This window comes from Daphnia magna, linkage group LG2 (genome assembly GCF_020631705.1).
Source record: "Daphnia magna isolate NIES linkage group LG2, ASM2063170v1.1, whole genome shotgun sequence".
Taxonomy (NCBI): Eukaryota; Metazoa; Arthropoda; class Branchiopoda; order Diplostraca; family Daphniidae; genus Daphnia; species Daphnia magna.
In genome coordinates this window covers 2,058,948-2,083,281 of record NC_059183.1, presented here as the reverse complement: position 1 = coordinate 2,083,281, position 24,334 = coordinate 2,058,948, and the positions used below count along the sequence as shown (strand labels likewise).

The window sequence follows — 24,334 nt, the reverse complement described above, 5'->3', positions numbered from 1 at the left end:
CAGCGATAATGGCAATCCAAAAAAGGTGTGTTTAAAGTTATGGGCTACGTTTTGGCTATGCTGGGCGTAATCATTTATAGGAAGTATTAGCAGGAGAAGGATTTGCAAACCTATAAATACATATTTTATCACTTTAGGGGGGCGGCTTGGTGATTTGCGAACATCATTGTTTTTGTATTTCAACAATTTCTTGAAAAAAAAAATACTTACAATACAGGAGACAATATGAAATCACTTTATTTGTTGATTCCGTTTTTTAGCACACAGTTTTTGGTAAGAAAATTTACTCCTAATCTTAGAATCAGACGGCAGGTTAGGATTTTCTTTCCTGGGGAACTGTTGCAACGTCATTGTGAGAGCATCTTTCGGTTTTAATGACACATTTTTGGCAGCAATTTCACGAATGAAAGCATCATAAATGTCAATCACCTTTTCTCCTTTGGAGGCTACATTTGGGCTTTTCTTTTTCGTTTGTAGCCGATTAATTTCAACCCGTATGTCATTTTCTGATGGAAGACAAAATTTTTGTGGATATTTGACTGCCAACATTTTCAACATTTGAGCTGGGCTTCGTTTGTTTTTTTTATCTTCTTCGCCGAGCTTGAACATTTCTAGGATGTCAGGACGATAGATAAGTACATGTTTAGGCCCGTACATTTGCCCGTTTTTTGGTCTTCTAGCCCAGCCTTTCGAAAAGTGTAGTGGTACTGTAAAATTTTCAGAAACAAATGGCGAGAAGTTTTCTAAAGAGTTTTGAGTTATATCTGATTGCGTTGTCCCGTTTAATTGCATGTTCCAAGCCGTCCTCAAGGCGTAGTTGACAAGATTTTTTTTCATAGGCAGACAGGCATCGCCCTTAGCACGCCCCGAAATTTTCTTTTTCCATTTATGCTGTCTGATTGCCAATTGCGCATCGGTATAAATGCGAATTCCCGTTATTTTGCCTACTTGCGTTGTCAAGGGTAAAGTTTGCATAACTTCTTCATTATTGTTATAAGATGTTGGGCCGTCCGACTCTTCGCTGCTCGTCGAGGACTCGTGATCCTTTGAATGTTCACCTTGTATCAGGTAGTTGGCAACCATTGCCAGTTCATCGTCTAGCTCGCTATCATCAGAATCGAGTTCTTCAAAGTCGTTACTGTGGGTCACATCATCTTGTGTGGTTACGGTAATTGCCGCTGGATCGATGACGACAGTTCTTGGATTTCCCTTCCCTGTATTATTAACAGAACGAAATTTATTAGAAAATGGTACAATGCTATATCCAAAAAAATGATGTTTGGGAAAAGTCTACCTGAATATTCATATCCTTGCAGAGAGAAAGGGGGCATGTAATTTCCTTGATATGATGAAGTAGAAATGTCATTTGTGCTTGTGAAATCGGCGTAGGAAAAGAAAACGTCATTAGTACGCTTTATTATTTTCTTTAATTTTCTATCACATTCAGCAAAATTATCCTCTAATTTGGAGACTGTCTCGCGGTCAAGTTTAATGAGCTCCACTATGGAATTCTGCAAACCTCCGAAATATTTTAAAGCCGCAACCAGTTGGCTTGGGGTGACGACGTCATTTCCTGAAATCAATGCTATTTTCAATGGGATGCTGTAGATGATAATTATATCGAACAATTTTTACCTGCTTTATAATGTTCGTAAACTACTTGCGTACTTCTTGCGAAATGGGCATCTAGGACCGACTTTCCGTCCTGAGTTTCGGTGTGTATGAATCGACGGATGCATAAGGAATGGGCAAAACCTAGGTATGGAATGAGCATCAACAATACAGTATTTTGATAGCAACTAGCGTTATCCGACTGTAGAAATATAGTAGTTATGTGCGGAAATAGTTTCTTAATCGCTATAATCACTGCTTCGAGAATAGATATCACTGACGTCACATCTTGCTTGCTTTCATTTTCAACTACATGATCCATGTAGAATTTGTTGGGAACGGCGGTTTGTACACCATCGACGCAAACACATGTATAAAATGTAATCATTGAGCCATGCCAGCTTATTCCTCTTTTACCGTAATGATCTACAGTTTTCTCGCGGAAGTATACCGGCTCAAACTTCATTTTATAATCAATCAAAAGAACGCACTCGTTAGAAAATCCATTGCGTAAACAATTACGCTCCATTTCGGTGTGCATTTTACGTATAGCTGTTTGTTGATTCAGAACTCGAAGCCGGTGACCCATAAATAACTGAACTTTCTTTAGACAGCCATCTAGGGCTGTTAATGCTGAGTTTTGAGGGGCAGTCGATTTGATGATGCATTCATTCAGAAATTGGAATATGTAAAACAGATGTCGACAATTACTGCACGTTGCAGTTGCATCAACTGGTGCATCTTCGCCACCGAGCGCAAAGGACACTCTATGGGTGATGCAGTCATCTTTGTCTCCGTGAAAACCATATTTGAGATACCGGTGTGCAGCGTCAACCTCGCGTAGTAATTTCCTCTTTTCTTCGCCGGGGTCACAATATGCGTCGATTAATCTATAAATAACGGCGAAGTTGTCGTTAATAAAAAAACCAGTAACGTAGTCTACTGCCTTACGCAGTTTTGCATCGCAGTGCGTCAAAGCAGACACTAAATAAAAAAAACTTGATCTTTTCAGCTGTTTGTCTTTTGGAATTTCAACCGTAGCACTTTTGACATAATTTTCATACATATGTGTGCGAGACATTTTCCGCATAACTAAAGGAAATCCACGCGCACCACCATCAACAATAATAGTCTTTGTTCCCCAGGACGTGTAGCACACGTTGTCTGGGCTCAAAATGAACAAAATAGCCGAATCAGCAGTCGTGTGGTTGAAACGCCCAATGCTCCGATTAATTCGTGGAAGGCACTGCCCACTTGTCACTGTCTTAAAGTCTTTCAATCCCTTTTGAAATGTATGAGTGGCCAGTGTGAAGTCACCGTCCAAATCTTTTAGTTGCACGACGTCTTCTTTTCGGTGTGAGCCGCAAAGATACGCCCTGGCCGTACGCTGCTCCGTCTTTGCCTTTTTAGAACGGACAATTGTGTGAATCAGTGGAAGGGTGAGGACATGTCGCGATTGGTCAATGAATTTTGCCATTGATTTAGTAATCGACACTTGTGCTGCTGGTCCACAAAGAAGAACAGCTATTTTTGAAATGAAGAATTTGTATATCTTGGCAACACTAATTTGCATGACATGATTTGCTTTTGACTCTTCTTCCCAGTTACTTATGTTAGATCTAACATCAGCTGCCGATAACAACTTTCTCAAGGACGAACTCTTTTTGAGTTCAAAAGCAGCAAATAAATCAACTAGGGAAGTTATTGGTCTCATTGGGCTAGCTGTATCCGCATCATTCATGTAATCCACTTCACTTCCTTCTTTGCCGGACAGCAAAACGGGCTGTTGGCGGCGCGGAACTCTATTTGGCGATAAAATTCGTATTTTTTTTCTTGGTGGATCGGAGCTGCCATCCTTACTACTGTATCGGCCTCTTTTACGACTAATTTTTTCTTCAATAGATCGTCCATCGTGGTCACACTGGCACCTCGAACAACGGTTGCATGTGGAACATGACTTTACGCGACACCGGCACATAGACATGTTAGCGAGATTTATCAAAGTAGTGTACTGAAGCTCCTGCACCTTTTCTACATGGGAAAAACGTTTCAAAACCAAGTTAATTGTTGACATTAAATTAAATCAACGTGACATAAGGGATTATGGATAACTATTTTTCAAAAATAAAAAAACCTTTTTCTCTCCCCCCCCCCCGCCACAGCACATTCAACTTTTTCAACCCGTATGTTGTGAAGGTCCCCGACTATCCATATTGCGGATGCAGTCGCTTTGGAGGTGAAAATGATTGCTCTTGCTAGAGATCTTCTTGACATAAATTTTCGTTTGAACTCAAAATGTGTTCTTCTCAGTTGACAGCCCAACAGCCACTGCTTCTGTTGATTTCATCTATTATAGATGTATTGGAAATAACGCATTGCCTAATGGTTAGACGTGGATGAATAGAAGTCTCAACAATAATATTTACCTGCTGAATTCATTTAAAATGTGTTCTTCTTAGTTGTCACAGCCCAACGGCCACTGCCGCTGTTGATGTATTCTATTACAGGAAATGGACATATGGGATTAACTACTGATTACATGCATAGAGCAACGTGTAAATACAATAACAAACACAATATTTACCTGGCGAATTCATTTCCAAATCCTCCATCCTCTGTAGTTCAGCATCAACTTCCATAGCTGAACGCATAATAGCCATATGGTGGTGAATTACGGCACTGATTTCAACAGGACTTCTTTCATCTTTCTCGTCTATAAAATAGTCGTTCAGCGTTTTACTGTACAAAATGCCGTTTGATGTTTCCTCAATAAGTTCCCAATGCATATCCAAGTTCCCAATCCAGTTCGCAATCGATATCCAACTGTCAGTTATCGATAATTATCATACTTGAAGCACAAGGTGCAGAGAAATCGTAGCTTCGGTAGTAATCCGCCAGGAGCGCGAGGGAGGTGTTAAAAAAATGGCTGCTAGGCTGGGGGGGAAACTGGCCTAATGAGTCCTTTACTAGATTGCGAATAACTCGGCCAATCAAATCCGGAAAAAGATTTCCTTTCGGATTTGCATTGAGGGATGGCCAAGCAAACTTTTGGTACAATTAATTTTTTTTAAACGCTTCTCTTTTTCCCAAAAAGCGATACCAAAGAACCCCCCAAATTTCAAAAATTTGAAAAAACCCTAACTTTAACATGAAATATCTCCCGAACGGCAGGGAATTTTAGAATTCTAAAAAAACAGGCAAATCCGGAGTAAAAAAATGGATAGGCCTGTATTTTTTTTAGAATTTTACATCCCAAAGCGGAATAAGAAAAAAAACGGGGTCCATGAATTTGGTGCAGTTGAGTGGTGGATTGCTTGTTAAAGGGCTCTGGGTTTTTATTGATGAAGTGTTTTAGCTCGTTGTATTATTCTTACATTTTATCCATTGTCATCCAAAAAACCTTAAGAAAATTGTTATGGTTTAACCAAAACAAATATTAATTTTTAATCCATATATTTCTTGAATTTAAATACTCCATATAATTTATTTATTTATTCCTTTTATCCTTGAATTTTTTTATTTCACACTTTCTTCGGTTTTTTAATGTTTTTTTATTCTTCACTGATTTTTGTTTTATTCCACGATTTCTTCCGTTTTTTAATTTCTTTTTTATTCTTTGCTAAATTATTTAATTTTGAACTTTTAGTACTTAAAACATCAATTTTTCAATTTTTACTTTTTTCTTAACTTTTTTAAAATCCTGTATTTCTATATTTATTTCGAATTTTCCCTTCAGATTTTTAATGGTTTTTTTTACATTTTTCTAACTATATTTTACCGATTTTTTTTTACTTGTTTGTGTTAAGTCAATAAGAATTACTGTTTTATTCTTTCATAAGTAAGTGGGCCCAGGGTAGCAATGGCAGAGGTAGGAGTATCTAGTAGAAATGCTACTAGAGTAAGACTCCATGGGACAATCATTAAAATCCCAGTTCCTCTGCCAAACATTTTAAAATGTGGAGATAAAACCTGTCAAGGTGAGTGGGCTAGCAGTCCCTGGTCTGGGGATCGCAAGAATCAATTGGCGGAGACACACATAAAAGAAAGGCACTTTAGGATAGGGGTTCAGTACACCACCCAGTATGTCTGCCTTGGCTGTAAAAACGAATTTAATTCATTTATTTCAGCCGGCAGACATACAAGACCTTGTACTGAGTCCCTTTCCTCCAGTATTCTCCGCCAATCCCTCGAACGTATCATTGCATCTGCAATGGATGGTTCGCAGGGTTCTCCTAATCCCGCTCACTCTACTCTCCCCACGTTTTCCCCTTCCAGAATAGAATGGGACAAACTAATTTTAAAATACCCTGGGAAACCCACGAAGTGTCCTAGGTGTGAGTGGACTACCTTGGCAACTAACACCAGAGCCATGGGTAGTATCCACAGACACCTAGAGACAGCCCACACACTCCGACTAGAAAAATATTGGGAATGCGGAGTGTATGGATTCGCTGGAGATGGCCCTACACTAAAAGGACATTACCAAAGTTTACATTTCAATCACAACCCATCGCCCTCCATCCGATTAGCTAGGATATCCAGTATGGATGGCTCCAACCGTGACTCTTCTGCTGCAGTGATCTCTCTAGAGGAGGTTGCTGTAACAGAATACGAGCGTGATGAGCTATCCGTGATGGAAATCCCAGCGATCGAGGAAACCCCTAGTAATGTCCTTTCTCCAGCAAATTTTACCGCTAGCCCTATTTTAGATATTGGGAGGGAGTTCGCCTCCTCTTTTAATAAACAAAATTTTAGTTGGCTTTCTGAACTCCCCCCACAAGAAAATACTAGCCCCACAATTTTATCACAAGAGATTTTAGACCCTTCACCTAACCCCGAAACCTTAGTCTTGTCCCCAGTCAGCAAACCAATCGAGGACGTAGTCACAACAGTTCAGAAGAGCAGAGTCAAAGAGACGACGATTTTGTCAGTCCCTGGGTTCGACAGATCAAGCAAAAGGCGTACGAGGCGAGGAAGATTCATCGGCTCTTCAACATTTACCTAAGAAAAGCCTTTCGAGAGGTGCTCGAAGACCGTTTCCCTCCTACGATGGTACTGTACAAGCTGCGGAGGAATATCTCAAGAGGATTTAAAGCCGATTAAAGCCCATCTCCGCAGCAGTGCCAAAGTGCGAGGGAACTCTACTGGTCCCAACCTTCAGAAGACCAGATGAACTTCCTTAATCGTGCGCCAACCCAACAAGAGCTTGAAGCTAAGCTTCGCTGGGCTACCAACACATCACCAGGGGTTGATGTCCTAGAATACCGTCATCTTAGAACCATCGACCCCAACTGCATTCTGCTGGAAACAGTTTGTAAAATGGTTTGGAAGCTAGGGATTCCTAATTGTTGGAAGACATCGCGAACTGTCCCCATTTTCAAGAAAGGGGACACTAGCGACTATTCCAACTTTAGACCAATATCCCTTCTTCCTACCATTTACAAACTGTTCTCGGGAGTGATCAGCCCGAGAATAACGGAAGTCGCTTCAGACCTTGGCTGGTTATCTCACGAGCAAAAGGGTTTTCTCCCGGGGGTCCATGGTATTCCGGAACATGCACTGCTCTTACAGACGGTTGTCGAGGAGACAAAGACCAAACGGAAGCACATGTCTATAGCATGGCTGGACATGTGCAACGCGTTTGATTCTGTGCCTCACGCCATTCTGAATGAGCTGTTCACATCATTTCGAATACCAGAGGACCTCCGGTGCATCCTGGTGGACATATATCCGGGAAATCGGACGGATTTTGCCGTTGGGAAAGAATTCATCCGCATTTTCCCGACAGCAGGTGTTCGCCAGGGTGACGCTCTTAGTTCCCCTATTTTTAACCTGGTTTCCGAGCCCCCCGTCAGGGCCGGGAAGTCCAATATTGACCCCAGATTTTTATTATTTGGCTCGCTCGTGAAAACCACGGCCTATGCTGACGACATTGCCGTGGTTACAAATTCTCCCTCCGAGAACCAAAAAATTATAAACGTTTATACCCTCACCGCAAACACCTTGGGGCTGCAATTTAATGCCGGGAAGTGTGCTTGCCTGGTCTTCGACAAAGGCAAGCCGTCTGACGCCCAGTGCACAATTGGTGATCAATTAATTCGGTGCTTGGGTCCAGACGACCAAGAAACATATCTTGGTACACCGATCGGCGGAAAATTACGGTTCCGACCACCAACTGACCTTATACCTAACCTCGACAAGATTGCCGCCTCCCACCTCGCACCATGGCAAAAACTTTAAATCTTCCGTAGCCACCTTCTTCCCTCCCTGATGCCGCCTAACTGATGATCCCGATATCTGGACCATCGCCAGGGCTGCTCAGCTCCTCACTTGTAGAGACCCTACAGTGAGGAACATATGCGCAGAGCACCATCCGGCGAGGGTTCAGAAACAAGCATCCAGGAGTGTTGCCAATTGGGGAATATCTTTCGGGATCCGTGGATGGGGGGCTCTACAGACTGGGGTACGTGGAGGCAGGGTCCAATCTTTGGTCTCTTGCCCACCAAGCTGCAAAACGACTAGGAGTGTGGATTGATTTATCCGGCGACGAAAATCTAAAAATTGGCCCCGATGACGTCTCCGTAAGCACAGTCAAGGCAGTCCGCGGACTTCGGAAAGTAGCTCGGCAGCACTATACCAGGGACCTAATTTCCGACAAGAGCCACCAGGGAGTAGTTGCCACTGGCCTCTCCCTGGAACACAAGTCGAAAAACATGACTCGCCTGGTATCCTTCTCTCTGACCAAAACACCAGAAGAGAAACATAACTATTATGAGTTTCCATCATTGAACTCCCGCATCGTAGACTGAGCTTCTTCTTTTTAACCAATCATTCCGTATTGAAAAAGAAATTCTGGATTACTATTTGATGTGGTTTACGTAATTTTTACAAAATTGAGCCCCCAACGCTACACTGTTAATTGTGGAAACGTGGCTTTTAAAGAAATGGATCAAAATAAGACGTCTTCAGAGATACGTGATTTATTTTTTAAAAGGACCATGGCTTAAGCGTGTCCTTATTACGTTCTTTGGTGGTCCAGTACTGCACGTCCTAGTAAGACAGATTTAGGATGAGTTCCTGCATTAATTTGTTATGTGGGCAGATGTGAGTCGCTTCAAACTCTACTGTTGGTGAGTGACACTGACACTGGTGTGACCCGTCCTTCCCTCTTTTCCCTATCGGGCAGTTCTTTGCAATATGCACTACCTTCTCTTCTCATTTGTAACAGTAAAATGGTTCTTTCATCTTTTTGCTTTTTTCTCACCTTTCCCGCTTTTCTTCTCTCCATTTCTCAGCGGTTCCTTCAACTTAGCAAGCTGATATTGTTTTGTATTGTAGTTCTTTTATATCCCTTCTGAGCTTCCAGCATGTTGTCAATATCCTAATGGGGCCCGTCCACTCTCTCAGTGTGCGTCCTAATAGCCTCTCTCTTATACCGTTTTGACGGCATCCCCGTGAAGTCTTGCCTCTTTGAGGAATTCTTCGCATGTCTTTTTTTCGAATACTTAGGGCCTGTAATAGAGAGGCAGAATTAGCTTCTTATCTCTCGCACCTCTCAACACCAAGTTTTTCCTGTTTATAACCCACCACGGGGTGGTGCTGGAGCTCTTTTCATGCCATTTCTGCAATTCATATGACAACTATCTCCAATTTTCTAGTTAGTTTTTAGAAGAATTATGAATCATTTTATAAGTTAGTTTACCACCAATATAGCTAAATTTAATTTCAAATGAATGTATTATCTTACTCTCAGCAGGGTTCGTATGTTGAGTTCACCCTAAAGATGGCGGAAAGTCCAACAAACGACGGTAAAAGATTCTGTTGCAATGCGCAGTGAGAAGCCTCTATAGTATAGCCCCTTGATAAAACGGTCACTCAACGGGGGACCTCTCCTGCATTAGTGGAAAAGTCAGTCTCCCACCTACACACCATTGCCTGGAGGCACAAGGTACCAACTACACATCAATGCAATTTTTCAATTAATAAAGCCAACATCCATTTCCCGCCATTCCTTCCCACTTTTTTCCACTCTTTTTTTTCTATCTATGCTCTGTGCAATGCTCTGAACACGACATCCCAGATAACACAGTGCCGTCCCAGAGACGTCCCAAACACGTCATTTTGAGACGTCTGAGATGTACTTGTACTTCCCTAAAATAAAAAGACTCAGTAATTAATCTAAAAAAACTCAAATTTATTTTATTTCTTCAGGTACAATATGAAACTCAAAGTAGTCAAATTAATCAATTACAATATGAAACTCAAAATAGTTTAACTTATCAGATACATTATGAAACTCAAAAAAGGTAATTTAATCAGTGCATTAACAATCGCACTTAACGTAGAAAATGATAGCTAAGTCAGCAATTAGTATTAAGTTATTAGTAATAAAATATCACAAATAGTAGTTTTTAAGCAACTTTATCCTTATTGAGGCCTACATAGCAGAAACAACTCCCTTACTCGTAGCTTATGATTGATTTCATAACCCCTCCAACAATGGCATTCGTATTTCGTTATAAGCTCAATCAACAAATAGAGCCCTGGAATCATGGAAAAATAGTAAAAATAATACCTTGTTGGGTAAAAATATCCATTAACTGAAGCAAGAAACAGAGATACTCTATTCCAGCTTTCTCACACGAGGCAGAACACAGACGCTACAATCCAAGTCCAGAATGAGCGTAAACGTGGCCAAGCACTGTTTGATGAACAGTCAAGAAAAAATATTTTTTCCATAAATTACCAATAGCCAATAAGAAATTTACAGCAAGAAGGATAATAAAAATAGAAAATAAAAAATTATTCTAAAAAATAATAGAAACTGCTTACAAAATTTAAACGTTAACTGTGTCGTAAAAGAGAGTAAGCAAATTTCCCCGCGCTGAACAAAGACATGATAATATTGAATTTTTCTAAGTTTTGATAGAGAGCCAAAAGAAAAGAAATGGGATGGGCTAGGGATATCGACGGGGAACAAACGAAATATAGCGGAAAAACGGAAGTACTTCATTTTTCAAGGGATTGGATTGGTTCATCTAATGCATGAACTCGTCGCAGCGGTGCAATTGGTACGGCTTTGGAGCCACTATTGGACAACAATTCCTATCTGGGATATCAGTCCGTCTTTGCTGCCAATCAGTTGGCGAGCATGTAATACGTTTGAAATGAGAAGAAAGTGTTTTGTGAAGTTTTGTGGCAATAAAACTTACGGTGATTTCCAGAAGAAAGTACGTTTCCACACGTGGAAAAAAGACGAAAATCTCATTAATCATTAGGTTCAAAACTTGGTTACTAAAAGTACCTTTACTGGCTTTTCAAAGGTCTCTGATATAATATAAATAAATAAATAAAGTTACATCTGTATTGACTACTTCGAGGAGAACTGTTTCTGAAACCCTGAGGAAACCCCTGTTTCTGGTTTTTCGGGAAAATCCTACTCTTCTTCTCCTTAAGTATACCAAATGATATTAAATATTACACACGCAGATGTGTAACAGCTACTTTTTATTATTCAGAATTATGCCACAAATATAGTACCTATTTGGTTCGAGAGTCATCGTAAGAGGTTAGGGCTGGTAAACAAGAGACCATGGAAGGGTAAGACACCTGAAACTCATGAGTTACATGATATCATCGATGGGCCTAATCATTGTAAGATAAGTTGTCTAGTTGTAGTAGAACCAATGTCACGTTTTAATTCTTCACATGACGTAATATTTAAACAATTTCTGTAAAATAAAGTACAGTAGCCTGCACACAAAAAACAAAAATCCGAACAACAATTTAATTTTTCAAAGCCACCTATTGGCAAAGTATTGCGTCTTCTGTTTCAAATATTAAACTCTTCCTCAGAATTTGAACACCGATCTCCAACATCACAGTCAGAACTGCTAAACATATGCCATTGGTAACGACGGACAGGGTTTTTTCTATGGCAATTCTATGCACAGGCAGCTAGAGGTAAAGCTTAATTGTTAAAAGGCCAAGTCCACGTTTCCAAAAATCGCTTTAAAAAACACAACACCCTGGGGGGTTGAAAAAATGACCTGAACTGTTACTTGTCTTGAAGCGTAGTCCCTTAAGGCATATAAAAAACAAAGTCTAGACTTACCCAACCCTGTCCTGACTTGTCCATAACCCAGCCTACGCTACCTCTTAAAAAACAAATAATAATAATTCCTTAATAATATTTCTTCGTATTATAATGTTGAATTGTAACAACTATCCAGCTGAATGTGTTGCTGCTAGATTAATAACAATACACACCTTTTCAAGAAAATGATGCCTAAATGACAATAAAACCCCATTAACGAATTTAAAATATTTTGATTTCTTGTTGATTGATATGCATTTTCCTAAAATCCTGCCAAAGCCTGCTGATTTCTGCACGTTTTTTGCACCTTCTAGCACACTAGCGCCCCTAGTGACTGGAAGTGAAGCTTAGATTTTCGCTCAACAACTACAAGGGATAGGAAAGAGTTCAAAATAAAACATTATTATTAAATAAATAAATAATGCTATTAAATAAAGAACACTGCATTTTTTGGTGCAAAATATAATAATTTCTCATAGTTCACAATATTTTATTTTCATTGGTGGAAAACGTGGTTTTAAATATGGAAGAAAAAGCTCGTGTTCTTAATCGATGAACGAGTATGCAGGGGCATGGGGTTTACTCCAAAGAAAAAGTCAAGTGTCAGTGATTTGAAGATCTATTCTTCTTCTGATCTGCAAAAATTTAAATAAAATAATATAACTAGCCATTAAATGGTTATTTGAGTTTTACTGACACATGTAGCGCCATAAGAATACACGGAAATATAGGGGTTGTGTTCTTAATCATTTGCTGGGGCCGTAGTCTGAACTTGGCTTGAGCCTCAATCCGGATTGGGATTGGGGGTCCAATCCGGATTGGGATTGGGGGTCCAATCCGGATTGGGATTGGGGGTCCAATCCGGATTGGGATTGGGGGTCCAATCCGGATTGGGATTGGGGGTCCAATCCGGATTGGGCTCCAAGCCGAAGTCTGAACACAAGAAGTCCAATCCAAAAGTTGTCTTGGAGGCCAATCTGGATTTGGATTGGGGTCCAAGCCCAATCCAGAAAAACGTTGGTTTGCAGGTCCCCAATCTGGATTGAAAGTAATGTTTTTGTACTTAAAGATGCGCTAATTTGTTTTTTTTTTGTTATTGTTGACAGTTCACTTGTCAAAATGGCAGACAGTTTCCATACCTTATTTGAAGAATTAAACGATTTACTAGGTGTGTTTAGTGATTATGAAGGTGAATCAAGTGAAAGTGATAGTGACGATGAAAAGAGTGAACGTAGAAAGCAACGTAAAATTAGAATGCAGCCATTTTATGCACATCGAAGGGATATATTTTCCATATTCGATGACGCTCAAGTAATGCGCACTTTTCGATTTGACAAATCTTCTTTAAGTTACATAGCAGGTACGTATTTTCATCTATTTCTTAACTATATAATCACTATTTGTTTTGTTAATAATAGGGTTGATTGAAGAGTTGCTACCTACTAGAACGTCAAGGGCAAAAAGGTGTTTAACTCCTCTTGATCAGCTTCTGGTAGCATTGCAGTTTTTTGCTACTAGCACATTCCAAACCGTAGTTGGAAATGTGCTAAAAGTGAGCCAACGTTCTTTCAATCAACCTCTTAATGAAAGTGTGCTACGCCAACAAGTTTTTGAACGACGCCAAAGATTGGCATATTCCCATTTCAAAAATTTAATCATCGAAAGTGTTTGTTTTTTATTTTTTTATGTTTGTATTATTTTAGTTTTGTTGGCTATTTTTGCCTACTGCACTGGCAATCTTGCTAGAAACTATCATAGAAAAATACAAGTTTTTAATTAGAAAAAATATTCATTTATTAAAAATTCTGGGTTAAATATACAAACATTGACAAGAAAACACAAACACAACACACAAACACAGGCATTAAATTACTATTTGTGGTTCCAGGGGTCGACCAGAACCTTTTTCAACTCTTCCGGAAATTCATCCGGAGTCATTGGGTTCCCCATCGCAGCGCGCAACTCCACTACCGACTGCACAAATTTGATTTTCTCGCGAAGCAACCGCTTGCGAGTGATTTCATCGCTTACTTCGCAAAGAAATCGCTTCGATGCAGCGGTAGCAGTATTGCAGTAGTAAACATGCTGCCAGAACGGAGACTATGAAGAAGAAAGTTACACAGCGGCGACAAGATAACTAATTTTAGATGCTATATTTACACGTATGTGTGTTATAGCTCAGCGGTAAGGTGTTGGGATCATAACACCAAGATCAATGGATCAATACTCTTTAAAACGCAAAATTTATTTAGTTTTTTCCTTTTTATGCGTATGTTTTGTTAAATTTTTAAGTCGCTTAGTATGTCTTAAACTTAAACTATCCTAAGTAATATTTATATGGTTACATTCCCTGAAATTGCTTTTACAAGACAATTCAATTTGTTGTCTTTTTTGAGGAAAAATCTTCATCTAATTCACGATTGCATTCTCATTTTTTTTTACATAAGTCCCCGTGTTGCTAATTCCGGACAGTATACTGCTGCACATGATGTAAAATTAAACTGCTATTCATGCTAGTCGCATTATGTCAATAACAGCGTAGTGGTAAGGTGTTGCGCTGGCATCATTAAGTTTAATTGTTCAATACTCATGCGGAAATAAAACATTTTTTCTTCAAATGTCATTGTTTTTCTAATTTTTGGAAAATTTTTTAAAGTCGCTTAATAGGTCTTAAACTTACATTATCCTAGCCAATATTGATATGGTTGGATTCCCAGAAGTGTATAAAAAAAACTATTGCATTCGGTAGTAATATTTTTGTATAAAATTCTTCAAATTCGTTATTGCATTTTAATTTTTTTACATAAGCTCCCGTGTTGCTAATTCCGGACAATAATTTTTTTTTAAAAAAAAAAAAAAAAAATTTTTTTTTTTTTTTTTTTAAAAAAAAAAATAAAATATTTTTTTTTTTTTTTTTTTTTTTTTTTTTTTTTTTTTTTTTTTTTTTTTTTTTTTTTTTCCCCTTTTTTTTTTTTTTTTTTCCCCTTTTTTTTCCGGGGCGGCAGATAACAGTGCTATTAATGGTGTCCTGGAAGAAATAAGACCACGAAATTGAAAGTCAATAGCTTTTTTTTGCAAAATTTGGTGATGATTCCTTACCTTACGAAGGATAAACTGATCCACAATTATATCAGTTTCTTTTGCAGACCATGTTTTTTTTTTTATTTTTTCCTTTAAACTCCATAATAAATAATTAAACTGACGCTTTATTATATTTGTTTATTTACTAAATGCACATGTACACTTTTTTCAATATGAAAATTTTTCGTCTGCTTTGTTGTTCTTGAAAAACGCTGTCATTGGTCGAAAATCGCTCCGCCCTTCACTTCACCCTCCATCCCCACACACAATCCAAATTGGACCAAGCCAGTCTTAGCCAACGTCCATTCTCGGTTCGGACTCTGGCTTGGCTTGAGCATTTGGATTCGGCTCCGAGTGGATTCTGCAATCCAGGGGTCGAATTTTGAACACCGTACTTTTACTTAGCCAATACTTAACTTAGAGATAAGTCGCAATTTTGAACAAAAATGAAAAAGTTAAGTAAAATACTTCAGCCAAAAAAGAGTTAAGTTAAGCAAGAAAATGGAGATAAGTCCAAGGTACCTCCGGAGGTACCTTATCTCTGTAAGTTTGTACTTTCAACGCATTTCATCACTAAATTTAGCAAAATATTTGTGGTTGAGCTATAAGAAAAATTAAAAATGCGTCTGCTAGACTATTTGTTTTGAAATTGACAGTTCAGCAAAAAAAAAGTGTTAAAAAAGTTACAAAAATGCACGAAATAGCAGATTTCTTTGCAGATTTGGCTGCTTTCGGTGACGAAAGTGATTATTTGTCGTCATCCAGCGATGAAGATAATGCGAGACACAAAAAGCAAGAGAGACATCGGCGTAAAAGCCGACTTGTCCCGTTTTACCAGACGAGGAAGGATGTCCTTACTTACTTTGAAGATGACAGAATATTCCGGACGTTTCATTTTGATCGTGAGTCGATTCAGTACATCACTGGTATGCTTTTTATATTGTCCACAACTTATTTGCACTATTACTATAGTTTACTTCATCTTTTTGTACAGAGTTGGTCACCCCGTTGCTCCCAAAAAGGAAAACCAAAGCTAAGCGTAACCTGGAACCACTGGACATGGTCCTCATTTCTCTACAGTATTATGCAACTGGAACTTTCCAAGCCGCAGTGGGAAACATTTTACGCTACAGCCAGTCATCAGTCTCATGTTCAATTGCTGCTGTTTCACTTTCACTGTCACTTGTTTCCGAGCAATTCATCAAATTCCCCCAAGATTTGAACCAAGTATTACTGTCACAAAGCTTAAAAGTATGTTGATTGATAGCTAAATATTATAATCATGCAGGTGAAACGTGACTTTGCTCAAATTGCTCGAATGCGGGGAGTTGTGGCTTATTGCCTTTATTTGTGCAATTTTTTTTTTAAAGGTAATCTGTGGTCCAGATTACAAATTTTACAGCGTTTGTGCTACAAAACCTGGGTCCTGCCACGATAGCTCCATTTTCAAAACCAGCACAATTGGGAAAAAATTTTCAGCGGGTGAATTTGGTCACGGAGTTTTGCTTGGAGACAGTGGGTATGCGAATACCACGTACCTTTTCACCCCATACAGCGAGCCAAGAAACCCAATTGAGGTAATTATTGTCGATATTTACGGTCAAGTGACTGTTCCGCTTTATATGGTTTCTATTAAATTCATGAATTTTAGGAGAGATTCAACAAATCACACAAGACAACTAGATGTATGGTGAAGAGATCTTTTGGAATATTGAAAAAAAGGTTTTCCTGCGCTTCACTATAAGATTAGGATGACTCCCACCAAAGCATCTTGGTAGGCTATATCTATTTCTACATTTCTTTGTTTTTAGTTTTCTTTATTTTAATTTCAATAGGTTCATCGTGGCATGTAGTGTGCTTCACAACATCGCCATCGATCGCAATCAACCTCTCGATAACGACTGGGGAGAAGATGATGACGAAGAAGATAATGAAGATCCTCTCCCGATTGATGGTGTTGGTCGTTCAGCTGCAGTCGAACGCCGCTTAGGAAAGGAAAAAAGGGACAGAGTAGCCAGGGAGACTTTTGGATATGAAAACTTTTGACGATGACTTTTGACATATGAAAATGTATTGACTGGAATACAATAATGGAAGGCAAACTGTGTGGTTAGAGCCAAACTTAAATTAAATAAACACAAATTATTATTTTTACAAGTTGGCCTTAGTATTGTAAAGTATTTCGAATAAATCACAGGGAATTTCTTCCTTTTGCAATGCATCACCCAACAGTAAACGAACTTCCATGATGGATTTCAATGTGTTGAGGCGTTGCTCAACCACACGACTCTTGGCAGCGGCCTCAGACGAAACGCAAACACCGTATTTTGCCTTCTTGACGGTCTGTCGCAAAGTCAAAGTTGACGTGGGAGATTTGAGCCGCTTTCCTTTGTAGGCAGCAGCCGCAGCAGTTGAAGCCGATGGAACAGCAGCAGCATCAGAAGTAGAAGGAACCACGAGCGACTCATTGATGTGCAACGGACTTGATGTGTGGCGGTAGATATCGTCGTCATCGTTTGAAAAACTAACGCGCCTGTTTTCACTATTGAAAAAATGTGTACATAATTATTTCAAGATAAAGAAAAGACAAAAAAAAAGATTGGCCTTACATGGTTGACAATTCGTAATTTTCCAGGCTGCTTGAACTGCTATTGTCGTACTCCGTGGTAGTCCTTACTTGTCTCTGCAAAATTTGAGCAACCATTTCACTGTTCGCCAAATCGCCTTGGTCCTCTGTATCAATGCTTTCCTAGGGACATAATGAGCCATGAAATGTGTAAATAAATTTCAAATACAAGGGAATAATGTTGTGTTAGTTTACGCGAATCTTTTCTCCAGCAATTGATGGATTTTTTTTGCCTAGAATGTGTTGCCAAAATTTTTCATAGAGTGGCTTCAGCGGTCCTGTAGATGGGCCTCCTCCTGTTATACAATTGGAACTAATAGTGAAATGTTTTTGAGGTTAACGTAATCAGCCATTTACCTGTTTCAGTCAACCCTGCCTTGTGGTTGGCAATAGCAGCCTTAGCAGATTGGCTGAAATTGTTCCACTTCTTCTTAATAATTTCCACGGTCCTCACCTTGGAATCTGGAAATTCCACGATCATCGACATAGTTATTTTCTTCCATGTTTCATTCTTCAATTCCTTCGTAATTAGGGTATTGAAGTCTCCTTCCATCACCTCCTGTGGAACAAATTACATGATTTATTGAGCACATCTAGTAAAAATTGCTGCTGATGACTAAGATATTAATATCGTATATATTACTTACCTTTTCTTCAATGTATAAATCCAACAGCCAATCCGGTTCGCGATCGGACCAAACATCACGTTTCACTTTCTCCTTCAATCCGTCAGTTTTCGGCCCCATTTCATCCAAATATCACCTGTGCAACAACAACACTGCAAACACATCAAAATAATTTTTAAATACTTATGTCATGCTTGTTTCGTGTAAATTCGTCTGCTTTGTTTTCAGAAAACGTTTGCAAGCTTTAACGTCATTGGCCAAAATTTGCCCCGCCTTACTTTTGAGAAGTTAAGCGAAAAAATGCTAAGCCGACATAAGTATCAACATTTTTTTTTCAAAATCACGTCTTAAGTGAAAAACGATAAGTTTCACTTATCGAGCCGAACTTGGCTTATGTCGGCTTGGCAAAAGTTGGCTTAAGTCGACTTTTGCTTAGCCAATACTTAACTTAGAGATAAGTCTGACTTATCGATAAGTCGCAATTTTGAACAAAAATGAAAAAGTTAAGTAAAACACTTCAGCTAAAAAAGAGTTAAGTTAAGCAAGAAAATGGAGATAAGTCCAAGGTACCTCCGGAGGTACCATATCTCTGTAAATTTGTACTTTCGACCCATTTCATCACTAAATTTAGCAAAATATTTGTGGTTGTGCTATAAGAAAAAATTTAAAACGCGTCTGCTAGACTATTTGTTTTAAAATTGACAGCTCAGCAAATAAATAAGTGTTAAAAAAGTTACAAAAGTGCACAAAATGGAATCTAGAAATTCCACGTCCATCGACATAGTTATCTTCTTCCATGTTTCATTCTTCAATTCCTTACTAATTAGGGTATTGAAGTCTCCTTCCATCACCTCCTGTGGAACGAATTATATGATTTATTGAGCACATCTAGTAAAAATTGCTGCTGACGACTAAGATATTAATATCGTATATATTACTTAACTTTTCTTCAATGTATAAAGCCAACAGATAATCCATCTCGCGATCGTACCAAATATCGCGTTTCACTTTCTCCTTCATTCCGTCAGTTTTCGGCCCCATTTCATCCAAATATCACCTGTGTAAAAACAACACTGCAAACACATCAAAATAATTTTTAAATACTTATGTCATGCTTGTTTCGTGTAAATTCGTCTGCTTTGTTTTCAGAAAACGTTTGCAAGCTTTAACGTCATTGGCCAAAATTTGCCCCGCCTTACTTTTGACAAGTTAAGCGAAAAAATGCTAAGCCGGCATAAGTATCAACATTTTTTTTTTCAAAATCACGTCTTAAGTGAAGAACGATAAGTTTCACTTATCGAGCCGAACTTGGCTTATGTCGGCTTGGCAAAAGTTGGCTTAAGTCGACTTTTGGCTAAGCAAAAGTACGGTGTTCAAAATTCGACCCCAGGGGTGGAATTCTATCTGTGGCTTAAAGTAGAAGTATGTACTTTAAGTGCAAAGTTTTGTACTTATTTCTGTACTTTACTTAAATATTGAATTCTAAGTCCTACTCAAAAGTTTTCAAGGAGACAAAGGACTCTTATGTTTAAGCAAAAGTAGTCAATTTTTTAAGCCAACTATTTCTTGGCTTAAACGCAATAAAGTACACTTAAAAACTAAACCCGATTAATGTTCTCCATATTAAGGTGGCGCTATTTAACATACGTTATTGTTGATTGACAGTTTCAATTAAAATGAATGACGATAGAGGTTTCAACGAAGAGCTAGAGTTCTTTTTAAACGACTTAGACGAAATGAACTACGAATTGACAAGTAGTGATGACGAAGAAGGTCGGCGTGAAAGGCGCATTGAAGTACGCAGAAGAATGGTTCCTTTCTATTCTAGACGAACCGATATGTACGACGAGTTTTTTAATGACGATCAATTAAACAAAACCTTTCGTTTTGATAGAGCTTCACTCCAATTTATTGAAGGTATACAAATTGGACCACACTAATGTTAATGAGCGTACAAAATATTTCTAATTAATACAGGATTGATAAATGATAAACTCGAACGAAAATTAAATGGTCGAAAGTTTCTTACACCGATGCAGCAAATTCTTGCTGCACTAAATTTTGATGCCACTGGATCTTTTCAAAAAGAGGTTGGACATGTTCTTAGAATGAGTCAATCATCGGTGTGTCGCAGCGTACATGACGTTTCAAGTGCATTATGCTCTATAGCACGAGAATGGATTTCTTTCCCAGAAAATTTAAATATGGTACATATGAAATAATTATATGGTTTCTCATTCTAATCTCATTGACATTAATTTATAGGTATGTCTTGAGTTCTCAGAATTTGCTGGTTTTCGTGGTATAATTGGTGCAATTGATGGAGGTCATATAAAAATAGCAAGGCCATGGGTTGACGAGAAAATCTATGTTAACCGTTAAAATTTTCATTCTATCAACGTACAGGTTAGTCCAACGCTTTTCAAAAATATGATTCGGAAACCACGTTACATTTCAAATGATTATTTAGGCTATTTGTGATGCCAATGGTAGGGCGTTAAGCGTCTATGCAAAGAAACCCGGAAGCACTAATGATGCAGCAATGTTTGTTGAAAGTATAATTGGTCAACGGTTAGCAAGAGGAGATTTTTCTCCTTTTCATTTAATCGGGGACAGTGGCTATGCATGTACACCTTATTTACTTACGCCATATGCAGTGCCGAGCAATGAACCAGAACGAAGATTTAACGTTGCTCACAAAAAGTCTAGGTGCGTAATCGAACGGTTTTTTGGTATGGTAAAGCGTAGGTTTCCGGCTCTTTTCTATGGAATACGCATGCAACCCGGTCGTGCTTGTCGCGTGATAATGGCATGCTTCATCCTTCACAATATAGCCCTATCACGAAGACAACCAGATTTCGACGACGATATAGCAGTTAATCATTTTGAGGAACAAGATTATGACAATCAACCCGATAGACAAGAAAATTTGGCTCAAGCAGCTCTACGTCTACGAAGACAAGGTTTCGAAAAGCGAAATCGAATGACATTGAATGATTTCACTCGTTAAATAAGTTGCTTTCAAGTTTGTATTGCACATATTGATTAAACAGAATCAAACGAAACTTGTAACATAGCTCTTTCAAATTAATTGAGACGGGTTGTTCATCATTTCTAAAAGGTCTACCGGAATGTCTTTTTCGGCATCAATTGGTTTTCCTATAAGCTGTCTTACTGCAATGACAGAGTGCAGCAAATCAAAGCGATCGCGCATCAACCTCTTAGAAACAGAAACGTTTGATTTTTCAGCATGTGCTCTTTTGGCGCGATTGACAATATCACGAAGAGCTAAAGGATTTTTATTTAAAGATTCTCCATTCGTCGCAGAAAATGAAGTTACTGCAACTAGTGGAGCATCTTTTTCAACCGGTGCCAAAGTTGCTTGAGAGCGTTTCGCAAACACGATATTTGCAGAACTATGATCTGTTGTTTTAGTGGACAATACCGGAGTTGATGTGCGTTTGGGGAGCAAAGCTACAACTCGGGATGTGGATGGTACACCGTCAGCAAAGTCAGCGTTACTAAATGTTTGACATAAAGATGATTGGTTTGATTGGCTATCATCAAACTCAAATGTAGATAAGTCGTCTTCCTCGTTTTCAAGAAAAGACGATTGAACCGTTTTAGCCCTGTGAATAAAAATGGGATTAGTGTATGGCTAAGAAGAAAGAAATATTATGGCTTACAAGACTGCACAACTAGAGGCATTCATTGTATGGAGAGAAGCACTAGAGGCACTATTATTAATACGTAGAGTATCATTAGCGTTTTCCATCACGTCTGTCTCTACTCCGCCCTAATTGATAAATTTCATTGAAATAATGTTATTTGTGGAATGTAGTTTAATATAATATACGGATATGCTGTTTCCCGGCAAAGCTGCGCTACTTTCTCCCCAAATCATGTTGACAATCTTCTCGTTTAAAGGTTTCATTGGGAAAGCTTTTCCTTTTCCTATTAATCACAGTATTTTCTTTTATTAGAAAAATGTTTTCAAATGGCACATAAATGAAATAGTACAATACCGGTTTGCTCTACAGAGTTCTTGTGTTCTTTTAGATTTTTTCTTGCATCTGACGACAAATTATTCCATTTTTTCTTAGTCTCTTCCCTATCACGGGGATGCTGGCTTGGAAATTGCTGATTAATTGTAGCCACAATCTCATCCCAATGCTGTTGTTTGCTTTTGTTCGTAACAGTACTTGATTGTGCACCAAATATTATATCCTTATGGAAAAAACAAATGTCATTGAGTCAAAAATATTTTCAATAGAATCATTGTAAAACACACTGAAACGAGATGTAAGTCTCGTTCGGACTATGGGACTAAACAACTATAAGAAACGGTAAAATATAAACACAACAATACCTTTCGTGCGATGAGCTCGTCAACTAAAATTTCTGTTTCACTACTACTCCATGTAGCCGATGCGTTACGTACCATTATTATCAATTAATCCGTTCAATGAAGAAAAATCGAATGGAAAACTAGAAGAAATTTCGTAATCAAAAATCATTTGTTAATTTAGTCTGCTATTTGGAACTTCTTGTGTGCTTGTAACGACGTTTTCCATTGGCTTATACAAATTTAAATAAGCTCCTCCCGACTGAAGTCTAAGTCGACTTTTGCTACCTAGTACTTAACTAAGTAAAGGCAAAAACTGTACTTAAGCACGTGTTGGAATTCGAGTTTGTCTTAAAAAAAAGTAATACTTAGTTAAGTATAAAATTTTCTTACTTTAACTTAAAACTTATACTTGACTTTAAGCCAAAGATAGAATTCCACCCCAGGATTGGAGGCCAATCTGGCTTGACGCTCAAGCCAAGTTCAGACTACGGCCCCTGGTTACTGTAGATACACTCGACCTAATAGACATAATAAAAAAATATCAATCTTTTCCAAAATTTTTGTCTGTGTACATTTTTTGTTTAAATTTTACGGAAATGGATATCAAGAGCTATCGATTTCTGCGAAAAAAAAACTTTTTCCGCAAAAAACTATTTAAAGTTTTTGGGGGATGGGGATTACCCGATTCCCCCTTCGAACCGCACCGTTCCACAAAACAAATTGTGAATCGGTTAAGAACTCAAGTAACTGTTTTTATAGAAAAATTTTTGCAAAAATATATCAAGAGCTATCCATTCCTGTTATTTCTTTAAATTTTGAACTTATAGTTTGCCGATTTTAATTAATTTAATTTAACGACCCGTCAAACCAAACCGACCAAATATATCTAATCTGATTACTATTTGAGTAGGTACTTTTCGAGCAAAAATTTTACAGAAACCGATATCCCATGATGAGGGCTAACAAATTCTGTAAAATTCGTTTATTTCAGACAAATTTTTTTACCAATAGAAGCTATTTTAATTTCATGTAATCGGATGTGGGAAATACCCGAGACACGTTAAACCGACCCGACCTACCAACCTAAAAAATGACCGAGAGATCTCCCGCGTCGCCGATGGAAACGTATCCGATAAGCTAATAAAAATTTGCTAGTTGATAGCTAGCATACTGATAAAAAGAATTTTGTGTTTCCATATGCTACCCGATTACCCGACCCGATAATGACAATAACGAGTAATGGAAAGACTCTATTTTGTATTGCAAAAATAGTTCTACTTAGCCGGGGGGTAGGGGAGTCTACCGATGAAACAGTCTACACTTTTTTCCAGACATTTAAAACCTAGGGCAAAAAAAGGTGTCGGAGTCACGACTGACATTACTCAACCCTCCTTATGATGATTTTGCGCCAAAAATCGCCCTAGCTCTCCTTAAAAAGGTGAACTATTAATATTTTCTACCCACAGATGGCTTTTTCAAAATTAATCGATGTTCAACTTTTTGTGCAGGATACTGTACGTGATACCCGGTCTCGTTCTTCTTCCCGCATTGGCAGCAACTCGTATCTTGCTCCTGTGAGCAAAACCACGAGTGCCCCCATGTCCATGTCCTTTGACTTGTGTGGGGGGAGGGGAGAGAGAGACCAGTTGTTATTACTCCCTGGTGGCTCTTGTCGGACCCCATTAGACCCCAGGTATAGCGCTGCTGAGCTACTTTCCAAAGTCCGTGGACTGGCTTGAGTGGGCTTGCAGAGACGTAATCGGCGACAATTCTTAAATTTTTTTTCCAGATACATCAATCCACATTCCCAGTCGTTTGGCAGCTTGTCGGGCAAGGATCCAAAGGTTAGACCCTGCCTCCGCGTACCTCAGTCAGTAGATCCCCCCATTCAAGCTCCCGAAAGATATTCCCCAACTGGTAACACTCCTGGATGCTCGATTCTGAAC

At 38.6% G+C, this 24,334-nt stretch overlaps 1 protein-coding gene, 1 long non-coding RNA gene and 1 pseudogene across 2 annotated transcripts; 1 reads left to right on the top strand and 2 right to left on the bottom strand.

Annotated features, from left to right (window-relative positions):
* Positions 1-17,646: 17,646 nt before the first annotated feature.
* Positions 17,647-17,918, bottom strand: LOC123470237. Its single transcript, XR_006643873.1, has 2 exons — positions 17,772-17,918; positions 17,647-17,710 (listed from the first exon to the last, which is right to left on the bottom strand). It is a non-coding gene; the product is annotated as an uncharacterized LOC123470237 (long non-coding RNA).
* A 1,798-nt stretch (positions 17,919-19,716) lies between these two features.
* LOC123470276 (putative nuclease HARBI1) lies at positions 19,717-20,422 on the top strand. The gene is made up of 3 exons (XM_045170401.1): positions 19,717-19,957; positions 20,018-20,247; positions 20,306-20,422. The coding sequence occupies exons 1-3, from the start codon at positions 19,717-19,719 to the stop codon at positions 20,420-20,422; spliced, it is 588 nt and encodes a 195-aa protein (XP_045026336.1).
* Positions 20,423-21,051: 629 nt separating this feature from the next.
* Positions 21,052-22,543, bottom strand: LOC123469658 (annotated as a pseudogene).
* Positions 22,544-24,334: the final 1,791 nt, after the last annotated feature.